The sequence below is a fragment of the Amphiura filiformis genome, chromosome 13 (assembly GCF_039555335.1).
Source record: "Amphiura filiformis chromosome 13, Afil_fr2py, whole genome shotgun sequence".
Classification (NCBI taxonomy): domain Eukaryota; kingdom Metazoa; phylum Echinodermata; class Ophiuroidea; order Amphilepidida; family Amphiuridae; genus Amphiura; species Amphiura filiformis.
The window spans coordinates 10,218,246-10,237,435 of NC_092640.1; the positions used below are offsets into that span (position 1 = coordinate 10,218,246).

The following is a 19,190-nucleotide window of genomic DNA, read 5'->3' on the forward strand; positions in this document are numbered from 1 at the left end:
GCAGAGGCAGCAGCAACACAATCATGTAAAAAACAAAAGCAAAGCAAAAACATTTATGTATGCAAACAAAACTAATAATTGAAAATATAACAGCAAAATGAAAATGCACATAAAACAAACAACCCCATTAATACAATGTACTCACACAAACAAATATTGGGCATTTTGCATGTACAACATACTACTACTACTACAGTGCTGTTAAACGAGAATGATCCGATTTCATCACATGATATTTTTACCGTGGTTGCATGATCTCAATACCCACTTTCCACCTATGTAGATTCATGCCAATGCTCCAATCCCTTTTTGTAAGAATTTTCTTAGAACAGACCAAAAATGTATACATGCAACTACCATATTCAACCTAAATAAGCCCCCGTCCGCTGATATCCGTCATAACTAATTGGGGGTACTTATTAAAGTGACGAATGACAGCCAAAATTGGGAATTTACAGAAAAACATTAAAAATACATATGAAGTCAAAATCATCTCATATAAGCTATATGGTAATCTGTAGTATGTACAGGTGAATTCAAAAGGGGAGCTTAAGACAGTTGTCATTGGAAAAATTCCATAGGGGTGTTGTTTGGGGAGGGTACTAAATAGGTCAAATATGGCACAGGTGATTTGGTTAATACATGCAAGTACATTAAATTATTAGCCTGTATTTTCTCAGCTTTTTTAAGTGCAAACATTTTATGTGTGATACTTAATATGCAGAGTAGTACAAGAAAGTTAAGCAAAGTTTTACACCTTTATACTGTTGTACAAAAACCAACCAACTCATGTGCACACACAAACACAACTTAATTCTATTTGAACAGCACAGTACTCATTTTCTTGCCTTGTCTCATTATTTGAAGATGTTCACTGCACAAAACACTTTGATAACTTTATTATCTAAATTTTATTAGTCAATACACTCAAACAAAATAATATCATGCGTGTACACAAGTTCCCCAGTGTGTTGGGGTGTTCATGTGACATACTTAACTTGTAAAATGCTGGGAAACGATTAAGCATCAGTAATGATCCCCTGTTCCGTAATATTTGTTTGTGTGTATTGTAAACCTCGATGCCTACATTAGTACCCAGTTTCAACCACTGTTTATTAGTGGGAGCTGGTGGCCTAATGGAGAGGGCATCTGTCTAGTGATCAGAAGGTCATTCTGTTGCTTTTTTTCCCAAGTTGGGTTGTATGCTGGTTTTTTTTTCATTTCTTCATTAACTTTGTATCCTACATATGGTATCTTCAACTACTTAACTGATTTTCATTACAGCTTAGACGATTTGGTGATTTTATGTGTAATGCATCACTACAACAGACAAAAACTAGGTGTTGTGCAAATAAAACCAAACTGAAAGCTATCCTAAATTGGGGAGAGGAGAACAAAAGTAACCCTTGGCGCCACCACCATGCACATAGGTCCAAAGATCTATTGTTTTTTTCCAGGAATAAAAGCCAAATTTCACTCCAAGATAGGAAACTTCCCCACTAATAATTTTATAAGTATTTCTTACATGGAGAAGCAAATTTTCCTCCCAATATTTAGAAAAACAGTTTTGCACTCATATTTGTTTGGCAGAATAAACAATATACTTTTGACAAATAAAAGTAACATGCTTTTCAGTGACACACATGCATCATGCAAATAAATAAACTCAAATCAAATACCTCTTCATCACCTTCTGGTTGGGGCTTTAAAATGCAAAATAGCAAAAGCAAAATAAGCATAGCAAAATAAATCAATATCATAAGCAAAGCAACAAATGAAACAAAAATTGCACATCTTGGCTTCTAAATCACTATCTGAAGTAGATACCTACTTGTTCAGAGTTCTGGTCGTGCATCAAGTGTATACAAGGGTGAACGCAGAGATACTCAATAACACTGTTTGGCTAATCAACATCATGGCAACAAGATGGTTGACCCATTGATCATAAAGCCCATAGAGTGCCTCTTTTATGTGCTTGATGATCACCATCGCATGTACCCGGCACTCTAAACAAATAGGAAATTTACTTCAAGCAAATTTCTGTTGTTCATCACACATGTGTTGAAATCAAGCAAAATCAATCAAATCCATCACATTCAAATAAGATGCTGCTTCAAAAAACAATTGCACATATATGAAGGGGGAGAAAACATCCTCCCAAAATTTAACTTATTTTACTCGATCACATTGCATTTGCTAAATTATGATTATCACAGAAGTAATCTATATCTTGCTGATGTTACACATACCCGAAAACGAGCCAAATCCTTGTATTCAAACAAAGAATGCATCAAACAATGAATGATATAAGAAAGAGAAAATGTAAAGCAAAATAATTTCAACAGGTAATGGTTATGGTTAGTAAGAGCATGACATACCCACCTCAAGCCTCGGCATATTATTGATGTCGATTCACTGCCAATAATTGAGGTCAACAAAAGTATAACCTCAATAATCGGCATCAAATCGACGTTCAAGCTTCAAATTGACGCTTGCATAACTGCTTTGTGCGTAATACATGACTTATGTGAATTTAGGCGTCTTTTGACTTGATTGACTTGCGCAGTAACAAACAATATGAATGGTCAGTGAATTGTTTTTAGTGGTTGTCATCTATGTATGCGGAGATTTGTGTTAAAAACCTTTCTGTTAAAAAAAAAAATTTTTGTCATTTGTAAGTTGAACAAGTATAACAATAATGAAAGCAGGGCTCAAAGTGTTAAAAGATGTGAAAGAACAGCCCAGACCACCCTGTCTTTTAGTGTTTACATCACGGCATCTTTACAATTTCCTTTTCTTCTGAAGAGAAATGGGCTATTCCATTTAAAATCCACACACCCACTGTACAAGATTTCACTGCCGTCTCAACTCAAGTCCAACCTCACCTTCAATTCTAGTTGAAAATGATTGAAATGTATGACCTGAGACAAATATAATTTCGTCTCACGTATATGACATCCAATTTGGCCTCAAATTAGTATATTTGGAATTTTAAAATCTTCCACACCTTTTCCATTTTTTATAAATGAAGATGACTGGATCTGGAACTATTAAACTGGTTAAAAATCTCAAAATCTTCTTTAGTGGGTGTGTGAAGCACATTTCTATGATTATAGTGTGTCCTCATCTCAAGTTGAGAGTAACGCCATGCTGTATTTCGCAGTAGCAGAATCCAATCACTGCTTGTATGCGGTTGGATAAATCGCCCTTCTACGCATGTGTATACACCCCGCATGATTAGGTTAGTGCTTGTGATTCAAATCTGCCACTGCAAAATCCAACATGGCATTGCTCACAAAAATGGGACGAGACACACTATATAGCAGCAGGGCCAAAATCTCAACAATACACCTGTCTTCTACACTTACATCTAGAGGGATATCATCCTCCAGTTTTTCACAGCCTTGCAGGATGATTCTCTCTGTACCAGACTCTGTGTTCCATTTACTCCAGGAGTAAGCAAAATGTGATGCAGTCAGAGCCATCTGCTGGTATAGACCATTCTCAACATCAGGATCCTACAAATAAGCAAGCCCACAGTGAAGAACAATATGACAAATGCAGACATCAAGTAAGATAATCCCTTCTCAGGAACATCTGAAGATCTACAAAAGCTTCAAATTCCTCACAGTAGAGCTGAGTAGACTTATATTCGAATCTACCCACAGAGACCATTCATCACCACTGTTACATGAACTCCACTGGTTGCCAATCAAACAGCTTATTTCATTACAAACATTACTTCTTGTAAAATGTATTATGGAACATGGGCCTCAATATCTTGTATCAACTAATCACACATCCACGCAAGGCATTAGCCAGAGGGGTGTCCAGGTGTCATTTGGACACCCTGTTTTCAATTTGGACACCCTAGGGAGAGAATAGAGGCCGTCAGCCGTTTCCGCGGGATCTGCCATCTTGTGGGTACTATCGTTCTGCATGTCATGCGTTAGACATTACGCCTCCGATTACGTGGAGGTCGCAGCGCGTGACGCACCTCTTCAGTCAAGCGTCAACGCGGTGATATTAGCAACAAGGCACTCCGTACCCACAAGATGGCGGCGTTGACGTCACAATGACTACCTCTATTCTGATTTTTATAATGGAATGAAAAGGAAGAGGACACCCTGATTTTGTAGAATAAGGTATTTTTGACCATTTTGGACACCCTAAAGACACCTCTATGGCTAATGCCTTGTATCCACGCACACCTCTATCTTATGCTCACAACTGGACCAAACATGTCTTCTTCCTAGTTTGAAACAGGACTTTCGCAAAATATAGTAATGAAGCCTCAAATTTAGCTCCAAAACTAGTGAATACTTTGCCAGTACTACTACATGTAAGAGAATTTCCTAATATTACCATCTTCAATCTAATCTCAATCTGGTCTATTTTCATAGTTTTAGTTTTGCTTCCAAAGTATTTACATATAATAAACATACTATACTTTGCTGCACCTCAAGATTAGCAGTGATACAGGTGAGTATTTCGCTGGTCGCAGTATCTCACGCTGTAGACTTCTTTACAACCAAACACACAGCATTGGAACTAAGTGCCAGCCATGCATATGTTTAAGCCTATTTTAAAGTGCAAAATTCCCTGGGACACTTATTCATATCTCATGCATGTGGATAATTAAACCTGTCCATTTGAAATTCACTATATGATATTTTAATTGTATAGATTCTAACCTATTTTGAACCACATCCTGCTCCCACCAAGCAATGTTGCAGCAAACATTTTACGCATTTCAAAATTGAGACGTTTGGTATGCAACATTGAATAAGGGGAGCAGGGATGGTCATTGAACTGTGCAAGTGCCCCAGCAATTTTGCACTTAACACCTACTCCGACAGAGCGTATACACAATTGCAATTTACCAGCACACCTGCCAGCATGAAAGCACGTCACTTCCAAAATTAAGGTGAAACAAACTATTGCTTAGTGTCTCCTGGACTCTCCTCCACCTACCTTCTCACTGATACTGACATATTTCTTGGAGTCATCCTCTGGGAATAGATTTACTCCTGTGTTCTTCAAAACCTGTAGCAATGAACCAAGTAAATACAACAATGAAATAAAGGTAGAACTTAATCAGCATTTTATTTCCTATTCCGGCAATGTTACATCACATCACCCTACCTCTGGAGTTCCCATCATGAGTTTTAAGTTATGCAAACACATTGTTCTACCGACTTCTTTGTTCTTAGTTTCCCTGAGGCACCTGAAGCATGTCTTTGGATCGACCGTCGATGCTGCTTCGTTGCTTGTTAATAATGAACTAACAACTAAAAATCAGAATGCTAAATTTATACTTTTCAATAACAATACTGGCAAAGATTGGTGAATTAATTTATTTCATAAATAATAGGGATTGAACAAGCATCGATGGTCGATCAAAAGATCGAACTAATGTTTCTATTGCCTTATTCATCACATTTCTTTCAGCAAAGTTGATCAACATGACGGTTGCCCCAGCATCACATATAAATTATCCAAATGTGTTTGGTGAGATTTTATTAACGAGGTTTAAATTAGACTAGAGAATAAAAGTATTTAAGACCCAGCCGTGCATCTATCGCCTGATAGAATACAAGATACCATTATTATTCCGCTTAAAAATCAGGAGATAGAGACACGGTTGCACTTTAATATATTCTTAAACAGATCAAGTGTAAAATCATGTTCGCATGTAATTTGCATCCACTTTTTTATGTCCAGTTTAATCAAGTTCAATACAAGTCCCTCCCGTACACCAAATTGGCAAATCTGAGAGAATACTGCACACGTACCATGTTACGTGCTACACAAACAATACACGCAACTGTGCATATCAATACGCACCCAGCTGTACTCTATTGTCTCATATAACACAGGCAAGATCCAATGAAATAAAAGGAAAAACAAAAACATTTTAAGAATATATACAACATTATATCCTGGCCTATGACAGGTGTGTTACAGCTTGCCCTATGCGCTACCAACTCATGTCAATGAACAAGTGCCAATTGCAAGCACATGCTATCACTCACCTTAATAAGTTCTCTTGGCTCCATCCATTTTCCTCGGATAGCATCCAATTCTGACCTGAAGTCACTGTCTGCAGTTTGTTTGAAACAACACAGTGGACCCTGCAATTGTGAGATGATTACAATAAAGTAATCATTTTAAGATAATCCATGAAAACCAATATGGGTTTACACTTCCAGTCATGACAAAAACAAGAACAGTAGCAACCTCTATATGCAGCGGTCCCGATAACATGCAGGGTTGCCAAAAGATTTCAGCCCAAATCGCGGGTCAAATAATCGAAAAGTCGCCAAATTTTTCTCTTTACCATTGGTTTCTATGGGGCAGGAAACTATCGGAAGTCGCTGGAGCCAATGTTGAAAAGTGGCCCAAATTTTTCTTAACCATTGGTTTCTATGGGACAGGAAATTGTCAAAAGTCATGGGAAAAATCTTCAAAAGTCGCCCAATTGGGCTACCAAATCATGGGTTTGGCAACCCTGATAACATGTACACAGTACAATATGCATACAGAAAGATGGAGACTAACGTTTACCAATGAAATGTATGATTTTACAGGGCTATACTAGATCATCAAATTGTTGGCGTCTAACTTTTTTTCCTTAGGAGCCAGTGGCAACAAACTTTTTTCTGCACGGTACAGGGTTGGAGAGAAGAAACACAACAAGAAGGGAGAGAGGGACAACAATAGGGCTTCTGGACGACTTGCCTTAATCTCCCACAAAGGGGGTATATATTTTAAATGGAGTCACTGATTCAGTTAACCCCATTTGAAATTCACACCTCCTGTATGGAAGATTTAAAGTCATGTCTTCCATAGGAGGTATATGGATTTCAATGGAATAGCCCATTAACAAGATTAAGAAGGGAAGCTTACAAGAAACAACAGAACTTACTTTAATTTCAATTTCAGCTTCTATTATAGCAGCTATAATGGTGAACCTAGCATGGTCTGCACCTATTGGTCTTAGTTCCCATGACTGGAATGGCATATTGATGTGTTTATCCTGAATGCAAGCTAACGGCCCAAAGTTGACAGTCTTGAATGACAGCATGCGGGACTCTGTAAAATAAAATCACAAACCAAAGGGATCATTTATATAAGTAAATTCTTTCATAGTCGTATTAACCAGAGCCTGATTAAGTGGAGACAGTATTTTGGTGTCAGAACAGTATATATGTTCAACAATGCTGGCCTGGTGAGCCAGAAGTTGTTTAAATGATATGAGACAACAAGACTATTATTATTTTAAGTTAAGGACATTTGGGACAGTTCTGGTATACCTCGGTGTAATTTATATTTTCTGATATTTCATTGACCTATTCTTATTCTTGCGTCTCAAGTTGTGAATTCTTTACAGCAATTTTATTTCCAGCTCTTTTGGGCACTGTTTGGATGGCTCTGTGTATTCCCCAAAGAGTGCCAATTTAGTTAAGATGAGAACAGCCAGTGCCGATCATCCCATAAAATGCGTAAGATGAAAACGCTACACCCACAATGTGCCTAGACATGCCTGTTACCACATATTTATCAAACACAATCTTTGTATCTTTCGTGCAAATAAATGCATGCAACGCCATGTGTAAGTTGTTAGACACAGGCGATAAAATGATCAGCCCTCATGAATAGGCAAGAATTATCACTGCATACAGAACATGTAGACTTTGCCTGTTGAGGTGATAACTGCATCTCTTTAATTCATCAGAAGCTTGAAATTGAAGTTTGCTCACCTTTTCAATGAATTTGCTCATCCAATAAATGACCTTCACAAATCGGGTAATTGGGTAAAAGAGTTTTGGAGTATCCCTGGACCTAGAGCTAAATGCTAGGATCATTCATCATGGTTGGATTACCAAAAAAAATGTTTGTGTTTTTAATATGAAAAGTGATAGTTTATGTAATACTCTTTCAAAATGCATTTTGAAATCATTAATAATAGAGTATGACATGAACACAAATTATCACATTGCATAATTATTAAAAACATTAACAATTTTTTTTAAGTCAACCATGAATGATCCTAGCATTTAGCTCTAGGTCCAGGGACACTCCAAAAACCGATAAAATTACCATAAATAACTTTCTTTTTTCCGGGTATAATTCTCTTACCTAGGTAGTGAAATCTTGGTCGGGTACCCGAAAACCCGCCCGAGAATGCCAGGCTTAGACATTTCTGATTTCAGCAGGCTATTGAGGATTAAATGAGTTGAAATATGTATTGGCTACAAGCCGATCATTAAGTCATGTGACCCCGGGTTACCCTTCGGGGACACATGATTAGGTGTTTACCAATCCACCTGATTTTCTGATGAAATCCCATGAATGTGGGAAGAAATATCAAGTAAGTCAAATATTTGTTGAGAGAACTGTTTATTGTTATTGTTTTGGCCTGAGACTAGAATATTCTAGTGTCAGGTTTTAGCATTCATTTGTATGTACTTTGGGTTCAATCATAGACCGTGAAGAGATGGACGGTCGTCTGGATCGTAATTCTATAGAAATTTCACATTATGCTGAGACCATGTAATGTGGCGTACAGTGCGTCTCGCTTCGCACCTGTTGGATTAGCGTATTTGAAAGAAGCGGCATTCAATCAAAGTACACGCGTTGTCTCTGACACAGTTACGACTGCAATGTAAACTCTGTTGTCACAAAACAATTCTAATTACAAGAAATGAAACGGTAAAAAATGCTTATTTGCTGCAGTTTCAAGTTAATTAAATAAATACATATATTCACCGTTTCGATTTCTCTAACACTACCTGTTACTCTGGCATTGAATGAGTTTCAATTTGCGTTATATAAGCCTTGGTCTCCACGTCATGCTTGCACGGATGCTCACAGCACAACATTCCATTGGTTTGCGACTGATAATGCAATTGAGTGGACGAGAGTTGAGTTATTGATCTTTTGTTCGGTAAATCGATTCGATGGCAGGTTTGAAGACTATCTTGCCTTTGTGTTTAGGCGAGACGATCATAGCTTCAAAGGATATGCCGCGTATGACCATCCATGTCTTCACGGTCTATGGTTCAATTAAACTTTCTCAATGCGAGGTAGAAAACATGCGTTACATTAACCACCCGCTCTTAAACTTATAAGATCTAAAGAACAAGTTAGAAAGCTCAAAAACTTTGCACAAAAGATGTGAATTAGACAAATTAAAATGAATTGAAAGAGTAAAATCTATCCAGGGGTGGTGCTGTTTATGGAATATCCCCATGTTGCTAATGGCTTCTAGTCTGAAAAATCTCAAGTTTTTGGTGTACTTTATTACCAAATAAGGAATGCTTTCAAGCTGAACAAACTTTGTGAAATAGGCAAATTAAAATGAATTGAAAGAGTAAAATCTATCCAGGGGTGGTGCTGTTTATTTAGCTCCAGGTATTCCTCCCAAAGGAATATCCCCATGTTGCTAATGGATTCTAGTCTGGAAAATATCCAGTTTTTGGTGTACTTTATTACCAAATAAGGAATGCTTTCAAGCTGAACAAAGCCAAAACGCAGTGGAAAATTACTGGGCACATATGTTTTTCAAAGCATTTGTACAATTGTTTGCATGATAGAACATAGTGAGACTGATAAACCCCTTTTATGTTTCAGATTATTTGCATGGCAGTCAGCACTGGAGTCACGTTCCTCACATACACCCACATCCAAGTCTGAGTCCCTTGTATAATAATTGTAAACATAAATAAATAGGCCATACATATTGTGCAATGATAAATCTCTTTTATGTTTTAATGAATTTACATCACCGGTTATGATATCACCATACCCTCATGAGAGTCTGTCTGCCGTAGTCACGTTCACCATACCCATGTCGGAGTAGTCCTACTATTGTTCGCATATATAATAGTCCATATTGTGCATGTATTAATTATTGCTGAAATCCATATATTTTTTTAGTTGCTAAGTTAAGTGCTTTTACAACACAATTTTTCCATATAATGTGCTGTTTTCTACTCCCTATTTTTACCAGTACCTTCAAAATTACCCTCATGTGAAATTCACACCCCCTGTGTGGAGGATTAAGTCATGTCTTCCATAGGGGGTGTATGGGTTTCTACTGGAATAGCCCAATGCATGGGTTTGGTATTTTAATCGAGAAAATGTTAACTTGTTCACTATTCCCACTTGGTAGTTGTCAACTTATACATTTCTGAATCTCGAAGTTCTGTATTCAGAAATGTATAAGTTGACCACTACCTTGTCTCGGTCCCAGCCGCTTTGTGTTCCTCCGTCTGGAGACAAACCGTCTGGCGACAACCCCGAAATGACGATCGCTGATTGGTTTAATGAATTTCCAAATAAAAAGGTTTTCAATTGGCTATGGCTGATGAATTAGGGCGTGACTTGTATTAGTGCAGGGGTGTGATTGGTGCTTTAAGAAAAAAACCCCAAGGCAATGAAATTGCGAAACGGAGCGAGCAGAGCTCTCTCGCCTGTTGCGGCCGGGGGTCCAGGGGCCCGCTTAAGGGCCCCTGGTGGGGTCCAGGGGCAACGCCCCGGTGGGGGTCGAGGGGGCTAAGCCCCCCGAAGCCAGAGGGGTTTTACACACTTGAGCACCACTGGAGATGCAATTTCATGGGGTAAAATGCAAAAATGAGAAACTGTTAAAATACTTCATTTTATAGTATAAAAACATTTATTATCTGTGAATACATACTTCCAGTATCATATCATTCACATACACATGAGAAATTGCATCACCATTTTTGCACAGTACAGTGTGTCTATAAATCATCCAGTCAGGGTTCTAAGGAATTTTCATTTTAAAATTGGAGATTTTCTCATATCTGGAAACTGAAAATTCCGGAAATGTGACATCTCTGTTAAGCATTTAGCTCTTGATCCAGGGCCACTCCAAAAGTGACAAAAAACAAAATTAAAAAACAAAACAAAAAAAAACAAAACATTTTTTTTTTTTTGAAAATCCGAATTTTTTTAATCCCAAAATCCGAAATCCGGAAAAATCACACCCTGATTAGTGACACAAACATCATACTTTGTAGATACCGCAAACACAAAATGTACGCTAGCTTGCAGCCACTGAGGCGCCAATCGTCTGATATCGCCTTTCATGTCAGCGACTCGCAATGCATACTCACATACATTGTGGTGATTAATACGGGGATTTTTATCACCGCATGGCTGTCCATCACTTGCCTTATTTAGCAACACAATATTTTACCAATCAGGAAAGACGTTTTATGAGGTTGTCGCCAGACGGTTTGTTTAGTGACGAAGGAGCACGAATCGGCTGGGACCAAGACTAACCACTACCAAGCTTACAGAGCTGTCAATCTTCTAAAACACTTTCCAGTATAATTCTCAAGACTAAATATCAGTATTTTCACACTTTCGCCGCTCTTCTATGCATGTGTACACACCAATCTGGATTAGGTCAGTGCAAATGATTTGAACCTGCCACTATAAAATACACACAACGTTACTTAAGTTTGTTCGGCTTAAATAAGGCAAAAAATATTTGGCTTTTGTTACTGTGCACATCAATAAGTCCCAACTCACACTCGCGTAAATTCACAACAACTAATACATGTATAAGCACTGCGCCCATCTGTGTGCATGCCAATCTATATGTAGGGTTCGAATTTGTTTAAAAAATTTGTGTAGCAGTTTTTGGCTAATTCATCATAATCAGGATACTTCCATATATATACTAAAGCACTATAAAAAGTGCTATACAAATGCAAAATTGGGTAGCAGTTACTTCAAAATGTGGAGCAAACTGCTATGCGATACAGCCGAATTCGAACCCTGTCTATATGAATATATGGTGTTTTGGGTCTTTTTTTTTTGTGCCTAAGCCGAACAAATTTTATGAACTCCTCAACAAAAGTTTGGAAAGTTTTTTCAAGCATCTATATATCTCAGATTATTTGTAACATGTTCATATTGTGTTGCATATCAATGGATAGCTACTTTATTCCCCTTTACATTAACACTACATTTGAAACAATCACCCTTTTTACGCCTGAGTAAACGTCTTGTGAATGTAGTGGGGCTGAAACAGAATGTGACAAATTGGCCATTGTTCTGTGCAACCAGCTGCAATCTCTTGTCTTCACAATCTGAGACCTAATGCAATCCTCCATAAGATGACAACGGTCGCCCCCCACAGAGCTAGTCAACGACTAACTACGAAACATGGGATTAAAGAGAATGGAATGGCCTGCCAACAGCCCAGACCTCAACCCGATTGAACACTTGTGGGAACAGCTTGGTCGTATTGTGCATGCCAGAGTAGCCGATGCAACCACATTGAATGACCTGCGACGAATCCTGGTTGAAGAATGGAATGCCATCTCACAGCAACGTGTGACCAGGCAGGTGTGCAGCATGAGGATGATGTGATTGGCTGCTGTGGCTGCAAATGGTTTTTCCACCCGCTATTGAGCTCAATGACTAGTGTTGCTGGAGCACAGAATAATGGTTAATCTGGCACATTCTGTTTCAGACCCCACTACATTCACAAGACGTGTACTCAGCTGTGACAAATGTGGTGTCATTGTAAAGGGGAATAAAGTAACTATCCATTGATATGCAACACAATATGAACATGTCACAAATAATGTTAGATAGATGCTTGAAAAAACTTTCGTAACTTTTGTTGAGGAGTTTAGTTGGTAGGTCTATGCTTGACTGCTAGTCAGCAACCACTTACCTTCATCAAATTTGACGTCCACAAAGCCATCAAGCCTCCACTGTTTGCGATCATGACTCCAGTATGCCATCTGTGGCTCTTCACTAAACAGGACATTGTCTGGTAATCTGTGGTAGTATCATCAACCATACAGTAGTGTAAAGAAATGTGAGCAATGAGCAATTCAGAGGCCTTTTTAGAGCTGAAATGATCAAAATCAAGGGTCTTTCGGAGCTCTATTTTGGACAAATTTAGGGGGTCTTTCGGAGCTGTGAAATCCAAAAAGGGGTATATTTAAGGGGGAGCATACCTGTATGGTTATTTGTGTAAAGTGTCCCCCGGTACCAAACTGCTTCCAGTTTTTATTGCACCTTAGCACTGTAAACTTCCTGCACCCACCTTGCAAAAAGTATGTTTATACGCTATGTGCAGACTGTATATTGGAAGAACTAGACCCTGGCATATTTTCTGTTCCTCCCAGCCAGTGTCCGAATTAAGAAAATAAAAGGGGTTGTAATTTCTTGTTGTCCACCAACGTTTTTGGTTGTCCGTAAGCTGTCACAATCTGAAACAACTACATGTGACCAATAAAGTGGAGTGAGTGTAGTCAATTTATGAACAATTACTCTTATTTAACAATTCATCAGTGTGTCAGGTTTGAGCAAAATAACATGCTGAAAAGTGACTTTTGGCTGTATATCTTTGGTTGTCCGCCGGACAACTAGAGCATTATTTTCAGTTGTCCGGTGCATATTTTGGTTGTCCCGGGCGAACGGACAACCAAAATTTCAAACACTGCTCCCAGCTGTCCTTGTGAACATACAATGTTAAAATGTGAAAAAGGGAAAATTACTGCCGACCACTGACCAAATCAATGTGTGTAAAGCACACGCAAATAATTTGCGATGCACATTACATATATTGTCAACTTCGCCCTGGTATTTTTGGCTGAAGAGGAAAGAAATCCCCCTGGCTGGTGAATCAAAGTGGCCATCAGCCTTTTACATGATATTTGGGCTTGATTCTGCATTTTTACTTGATGTATGGTTTGTCACTCCTGCACAACAAGTCTCTTTAACTCTTCTAAGCATTTTCTGACCTTTTTTTATAGTTATTAGTTTGGCAGATTTGCCCCCGAAAATCACAAAATAGACATTTGAAATTACATTACGGGGGTGATTTTTAATCCAAAATAGCCCCTGAAAGAAATCAATTTGAGGCTTGTGGCTCAAAATTAATGGGCAATATAGGTATTTTAAGCTCCTGAAATCCTGAAAGTAGCCCCTGGTTCGATTTCCAGGCAGGATCACTTTTTCTACTTGTCTCCTTTATTATTTACGACGGCAAACCTGATGAAAAATAATGTTTATTTAGCCCCTGAAAGTTAAAAATAAGCAGGGCGATTTTCCCAAAAGTAGTCCCCAAAATAATATAAGCATTTTGCGGTCTGCATGGTACATACAGTACCAATCATATCCACCAGGTTCTATCCACTTACTTCAATGTAACACCAACAGGTGGAGCTCCTAGTGCTTCAGCAGCTGCGGCAGCATTGGCTACAGCCTTTGGGTCAAGGGTTTGTCCCATCGTCATGGTCATGTTACCTGACAAGGACAGACCAAGCTTGTTGGAATCAGCTGCATAAGGGACTCTCTTCAGTTCATCCATAGTCACTGTATGAGTAAGAGAAAATAATAAGTCGAATAAAATTAATCTGTTATCAATTTTACCCAATTATTTGAACTGAAATTGGCAATCCGAGAAATGAGCCCACAAGGTGGTATAGAGTGGGATAATTCAGTTGTATTAGTTTTTCCTGTTTCTTATAGTTCTGAACACTTTTGCAGTGTCTTTTTTATTCCAGGCTTACAAGATCAACACATGGGTTAAACAATTTTGCAGGCATTTAGAATCACATTTCTGCAATTAATTAACCCACAAAAGTGTTTAAATTAATCCTCACAAAAGTTCCTGGTAAACTACAACATCTTTATCTGCACCCTTCCTACCAGCACCTGACTCTTTAAAATAAATTGCTACTTGAAAATTAATTGCAGAAAACTTAAATCCCAATAAATATCTGCAAAAACATGGGAAAGGGTTGACACAAAATTACCCAAAATAGCATCACAATGACAAGCAGACAAACAAGCAGATAATGGCAGATGATGAGCCCTTTTAGATGCATTTACAAATCATGTGATCAATTCGTAAATTACACAAGGCTGATCGCACCAACTTCAGGTGTTTAACCAAATCTACTTTGCAAGCATATCATGACCAGATCAACTAAATACAGTCACTTGATATCAGCGAACCGCATTGCATGCTGGGATTGCTTCATATCTCACCAGGGTTCAAACTGACTCCACACTGCCTACACCCAAATCCAATCTCTCTATACAACAGATCCCTGAGATCGGAAGCTCTAATCACTTGCCACCATTCAGGAAGGGGGGACGGAAGGGAGCGGAGGGGAAATGTACTTTGTTGACCCCGTGCTAATGAAACCAATCCCACACACCTATCAAGTACAATTTCAATCCATCAACACTTGCTGAAATTTCCCCACCTAGATATATGTATCAAAATGTTGGGTGTAACAATGGACCTACTTTTACATGCACGTACCAATGTGAGTAGTCGAGTAATAACTTGATTTTAATGTTACCGCTTCTGAACTAGCAATATTCCCAACTTGTTGAGTTCTCTGGTTGCCTAAGAGAGATTACAAACAGATATGGATCGACCTACTCCCAATTCCAGACAAATACAGCACTAATTTCTGGGATTAAAAAACATAATCCTCTTTTGCCAAATTAAACATAACCCAATCCTAATATTTAGTTCAACGTTTCCCAAACTGTGGGTCGCGACCCTATTGAAGGTTGTGACCTTTTTCAAAAGGTTTTGCGACATTTGCCTGAAATTTTTCTAATAATACATCTCCACACATTCAAGTGCAGGGTACCATGGTATTGATCATGCAACCCCATTTGGACCTATTTTAGCATTAAAATTGCACATTTTTGTGCAATTGGTGCGCATTTGTCCCACTGAAGTCATTCTTGCAGCCGGTCAGCAGGACAACTTGAAAATCGTGCCTCCTTTGGAATTTTGCCCGCTATGCTGCTGTTAAGTTTTGGAAAGTAACAGCATTTGTATATTATGCTGTGGGTTGCGCCATATTTTTCAAATTAATTTGGGTCAAAGGAAAAAAAAAGTTTGGGAAGCCCTGCTTTAGTTGGAACTGGCAAAAAAAAAATTAATTTTAATATTTGGTCAATTTTTGAAAATAAGTCAAATAATTGGCTTAATATGAAAATTTAACTTTGATTGTCAGTTCCAACTAATGGATTTTGTTTGAGCTATATTTCATTTTGAAAAACAGGATGGTATTTTGATCCAAAAATTTTAAGTGCTACATTTAAAAAAAGAATCCGGAGTAGTCCTGTAGAATCATGGACAGTTTTAAGAAGCTGATATTTACAAAACTACAAGCTGAAGCAGAACTCTTGTACATTCCTATAAATTGGTTTCTGGTATGTCCCCCACCCCTTGCAACCAACCAACTCAACACCAATATGATCTCCCCTTGGAGGATTTAGTGGATTAAAACTTCCTGTTCCTGCTCGGTATGATTCACTGAGAGATTCACTGTAAGGAAATGAGCCAAGTACAGAGAGAATGACAGAGGTAATTGCATTTATGAGCAGTGGGTAAGGGCGGTGCCAGCCACTTGGCAATATAGGGTGATATGCAAATATTCACTTCAATGTAATTCTGTATCTGCAAATAATGATAACTTTCCGAGAGTCCAAAATATGAGCATTCAAGAGCCAGAAATAGTGCAAGCTCGAAAAATTGAAAGGTCTATTTAAAAAAATAAGCCATGCAAAGCCCAAATTAAGAGGTCCAATGAGAAGTTCTGAACTTTAAAACTGATAAAATACTGATAAAGAGTCCACAAAATAACTTGCCCACTCAATATGTCAGTTCAAAACTTCTTTATTGTATTAAGAATAGTTTTCATAAATTAAAAATAAAGATTTTGTAATGATCGATGGTAAATTGTCAAGATCAATGTTCTTGCATTGTTATTGTATTGACTGGTTATTTTCATGATTTTGGAACACTCTATTTGGAAAATTTCTTGGGTTTTGTGTGTCATAATTGTTTTGTTTTTTTGTATCCACAATGACAAAATGTCAATAAGAGCAGGAGTACAAACCGTCCAAAACAAATAAGTGAAGGGTCCCAGGACATACAGACGTGCAAAAATGCAACCCCTGCCAAGAGCCTCAACATATGGGTCCAAGGGTATTGGAAGATAAAATTATTGTATGAAGGAAAGCAGTTCTTGTCACAGAAGTATATTACCCTAGCTAAAATTAAACTAAATTAGAAGATCAAGTGACAACATTATGGACTTTGTCTACAACATTAGCTTGTAGGTGATACTTTCCAATAAAAAAGGCTTATGCAAATGAGTGAGTGGCAATTAAAAATCATTATTTGAGCTTCTGTTATGTAGATCATGAAGTGTGTATAAGTATAGATGTCCTAGCTACAATAGCTTTGGTTTCAGCCCTATTTATCTGGGAGTTTTATTTGCCTTGACTTCTTTGTTGGCACCAGCACTTTTTTTTCTTCAAAAGTAGCCCCCACAAATTAAAAGAGTATTTTTAGGCCTGGTAATTCCACTTCAACAAATTTATTCCAACATTTGACCACCCTGTACATCAAAAGTGCAAGATAATCACGCAACACCGGTCCCCAGTGGGCAAAACGCTAATGTTAAAGCGCCCGTGAATCATTCCCTGGTTGGCAGCTTCACTCACACGGTATGTGTAAAGCAATGAAACGTATCCTCAAAACGACATGCCTCTCACTTCCAAGTCACTCACTCAGGATCTGGGCCAAATTAAGGGACTTCGTGTACAATGTGTTGTTAATTTGCTGCAAATTGGTAGCTCATTAGCGCTAATTGGTGGATGAGCTGGTGGATGACATTGTGACAATCAAAACCCTTCTCACTGCACTGGTGTTGTATAGTTCCTTCCTCATGTGACTTGACAAAAAATAACTTGTTCTAAGTTTTCTTTCTCTGATAATTAATTTTCCTGTGCCAACATAGCTATATACATGATATGTAACAGTCTACCTCTCAGGCCAATGTCCACTATTTTGAAAATTATCACCAATAATTGCTTAGAATCCACTATAGGTTTGATCCTTGCTTTTGCCTACATTAATTTTCTTTTGTTTTATTGCTTTTGTTGTTGTTGTTTTTTGCTCCTTGTTTTGCCAATGTCTGCAACTACTAATTATTGCAGCTATTCAGGCCGGTAGCCAACACTACATGTAGCGATGTAGGGGGCCTCTTGACAAAGTTTTCCCGGACCCAGGTATGGCCCAAGAGGGCCTTAGAGCACCACATATATGGCCAATGTTATTCTGCTTAACAGAACTTGCATGTTGGAGGACTTTTGTGTGTTTTGATGTTATTTGTTTTCAACTGTGCCATTTTTTACATATAACAGAATTTATTTCCCATCAAAATCATGGCTCATACTCAGGTTTTGAATACAATTACAGATGCATTACAAGAATCTCTGGAATCAGTCCCAGAATTTGAAGAGCTACTAAGGCGCCAAATAAATGTTCTCTAAAAATCTTCCGGGAATTGATCCACTTAAACAATTTTGAAGGCAAAAATTCCTTGCCAAAATAATCGTAACATATTCACAGAACTAGCAGTCACCTGTCTTTCGCAGTTCGTAATATGAATGCAATTTGCAAGTGCATCATTTTTTGAGGGGAACAATTTTACGAACTCCCTAATATATCAAAGATTGATCAGTTGTTTCAAATAATTCATTTCAATCAAGTTCTTCTTTGTTGTCTCAACGCCTCTCCTTTTTTCTTCTGTTCCTGAAAATAGCTCACATCCCTCTTCTCCCTCTTTTATCTGTCCCACTGGCTCTAGTGCTTCTTCCCCATCAACTGTTATAACAAATGTGAATGTGAAAACATGACATGTAACTTGTTTAATAGTAGGTCCTATGCCAAAAAAAATTATATAAGAGCTAGATATAAAATCAATCCTTCGAGTTTTTATCACAAAAAGTTTCCCAACTCGGTAATTTATTATAGATGAAAATTACCTGCTCATTCCAAATTTGACTGCACTAAGAGACAACATGTTGGAACATGTTATCTTTTAGTGCTAAGGTTTAGTGAAAGGTCTACAACGTACAGAAGTAGACCTTTCCTGGACTAATGCCAAAGGAAACTCTTTAATTTCAAGGAAAAACGGTCTTGCTATATGCCAACATGAATATTTTTCATCAAACCTAAATACATTCTGTTATAAATGCCTCTGATCAAAGCTAAAATTACACTTGGTCACTGAACAACAGGTGATTGACTTGTGACCAGTGAAGTAGAATTAACATGTGATGCGATCAAGCAAAATGAGTCTGACGTC

General features: G+C 38.0%; 1 protein-coding gene across 1 annotated transcript in view; it reads right to left on the bottom strand.

Moving 5' to 3' along the window:
* Positions 1-19,190, bottom strand: part of LOC140167991 (dynein axonemal intermediate chain 7 homolog) — a 64,060-nt gene that overhangs the window by 7,588 nt on the left and 37,282 nt on the right. The window contains 7 exon segments of the mRNA XM_072191299.1: positions 1,680-1,703; positions 3,369-3,518; positions 4,975-5,046; positions 6,036-6,134; positions 6,929-7,095; positions 12,722-12,828; positions 14,199-14,373. Coding sequence (XP_072047400.1) covers positions 1,680-1,703; positions 3,369-3,518; positions 4,975-5,046; positions 6,036-6,134; positions 6,929-7,095; positions 12,722-12,828; positions 14,199-14,373 — 794 coding nt within the window.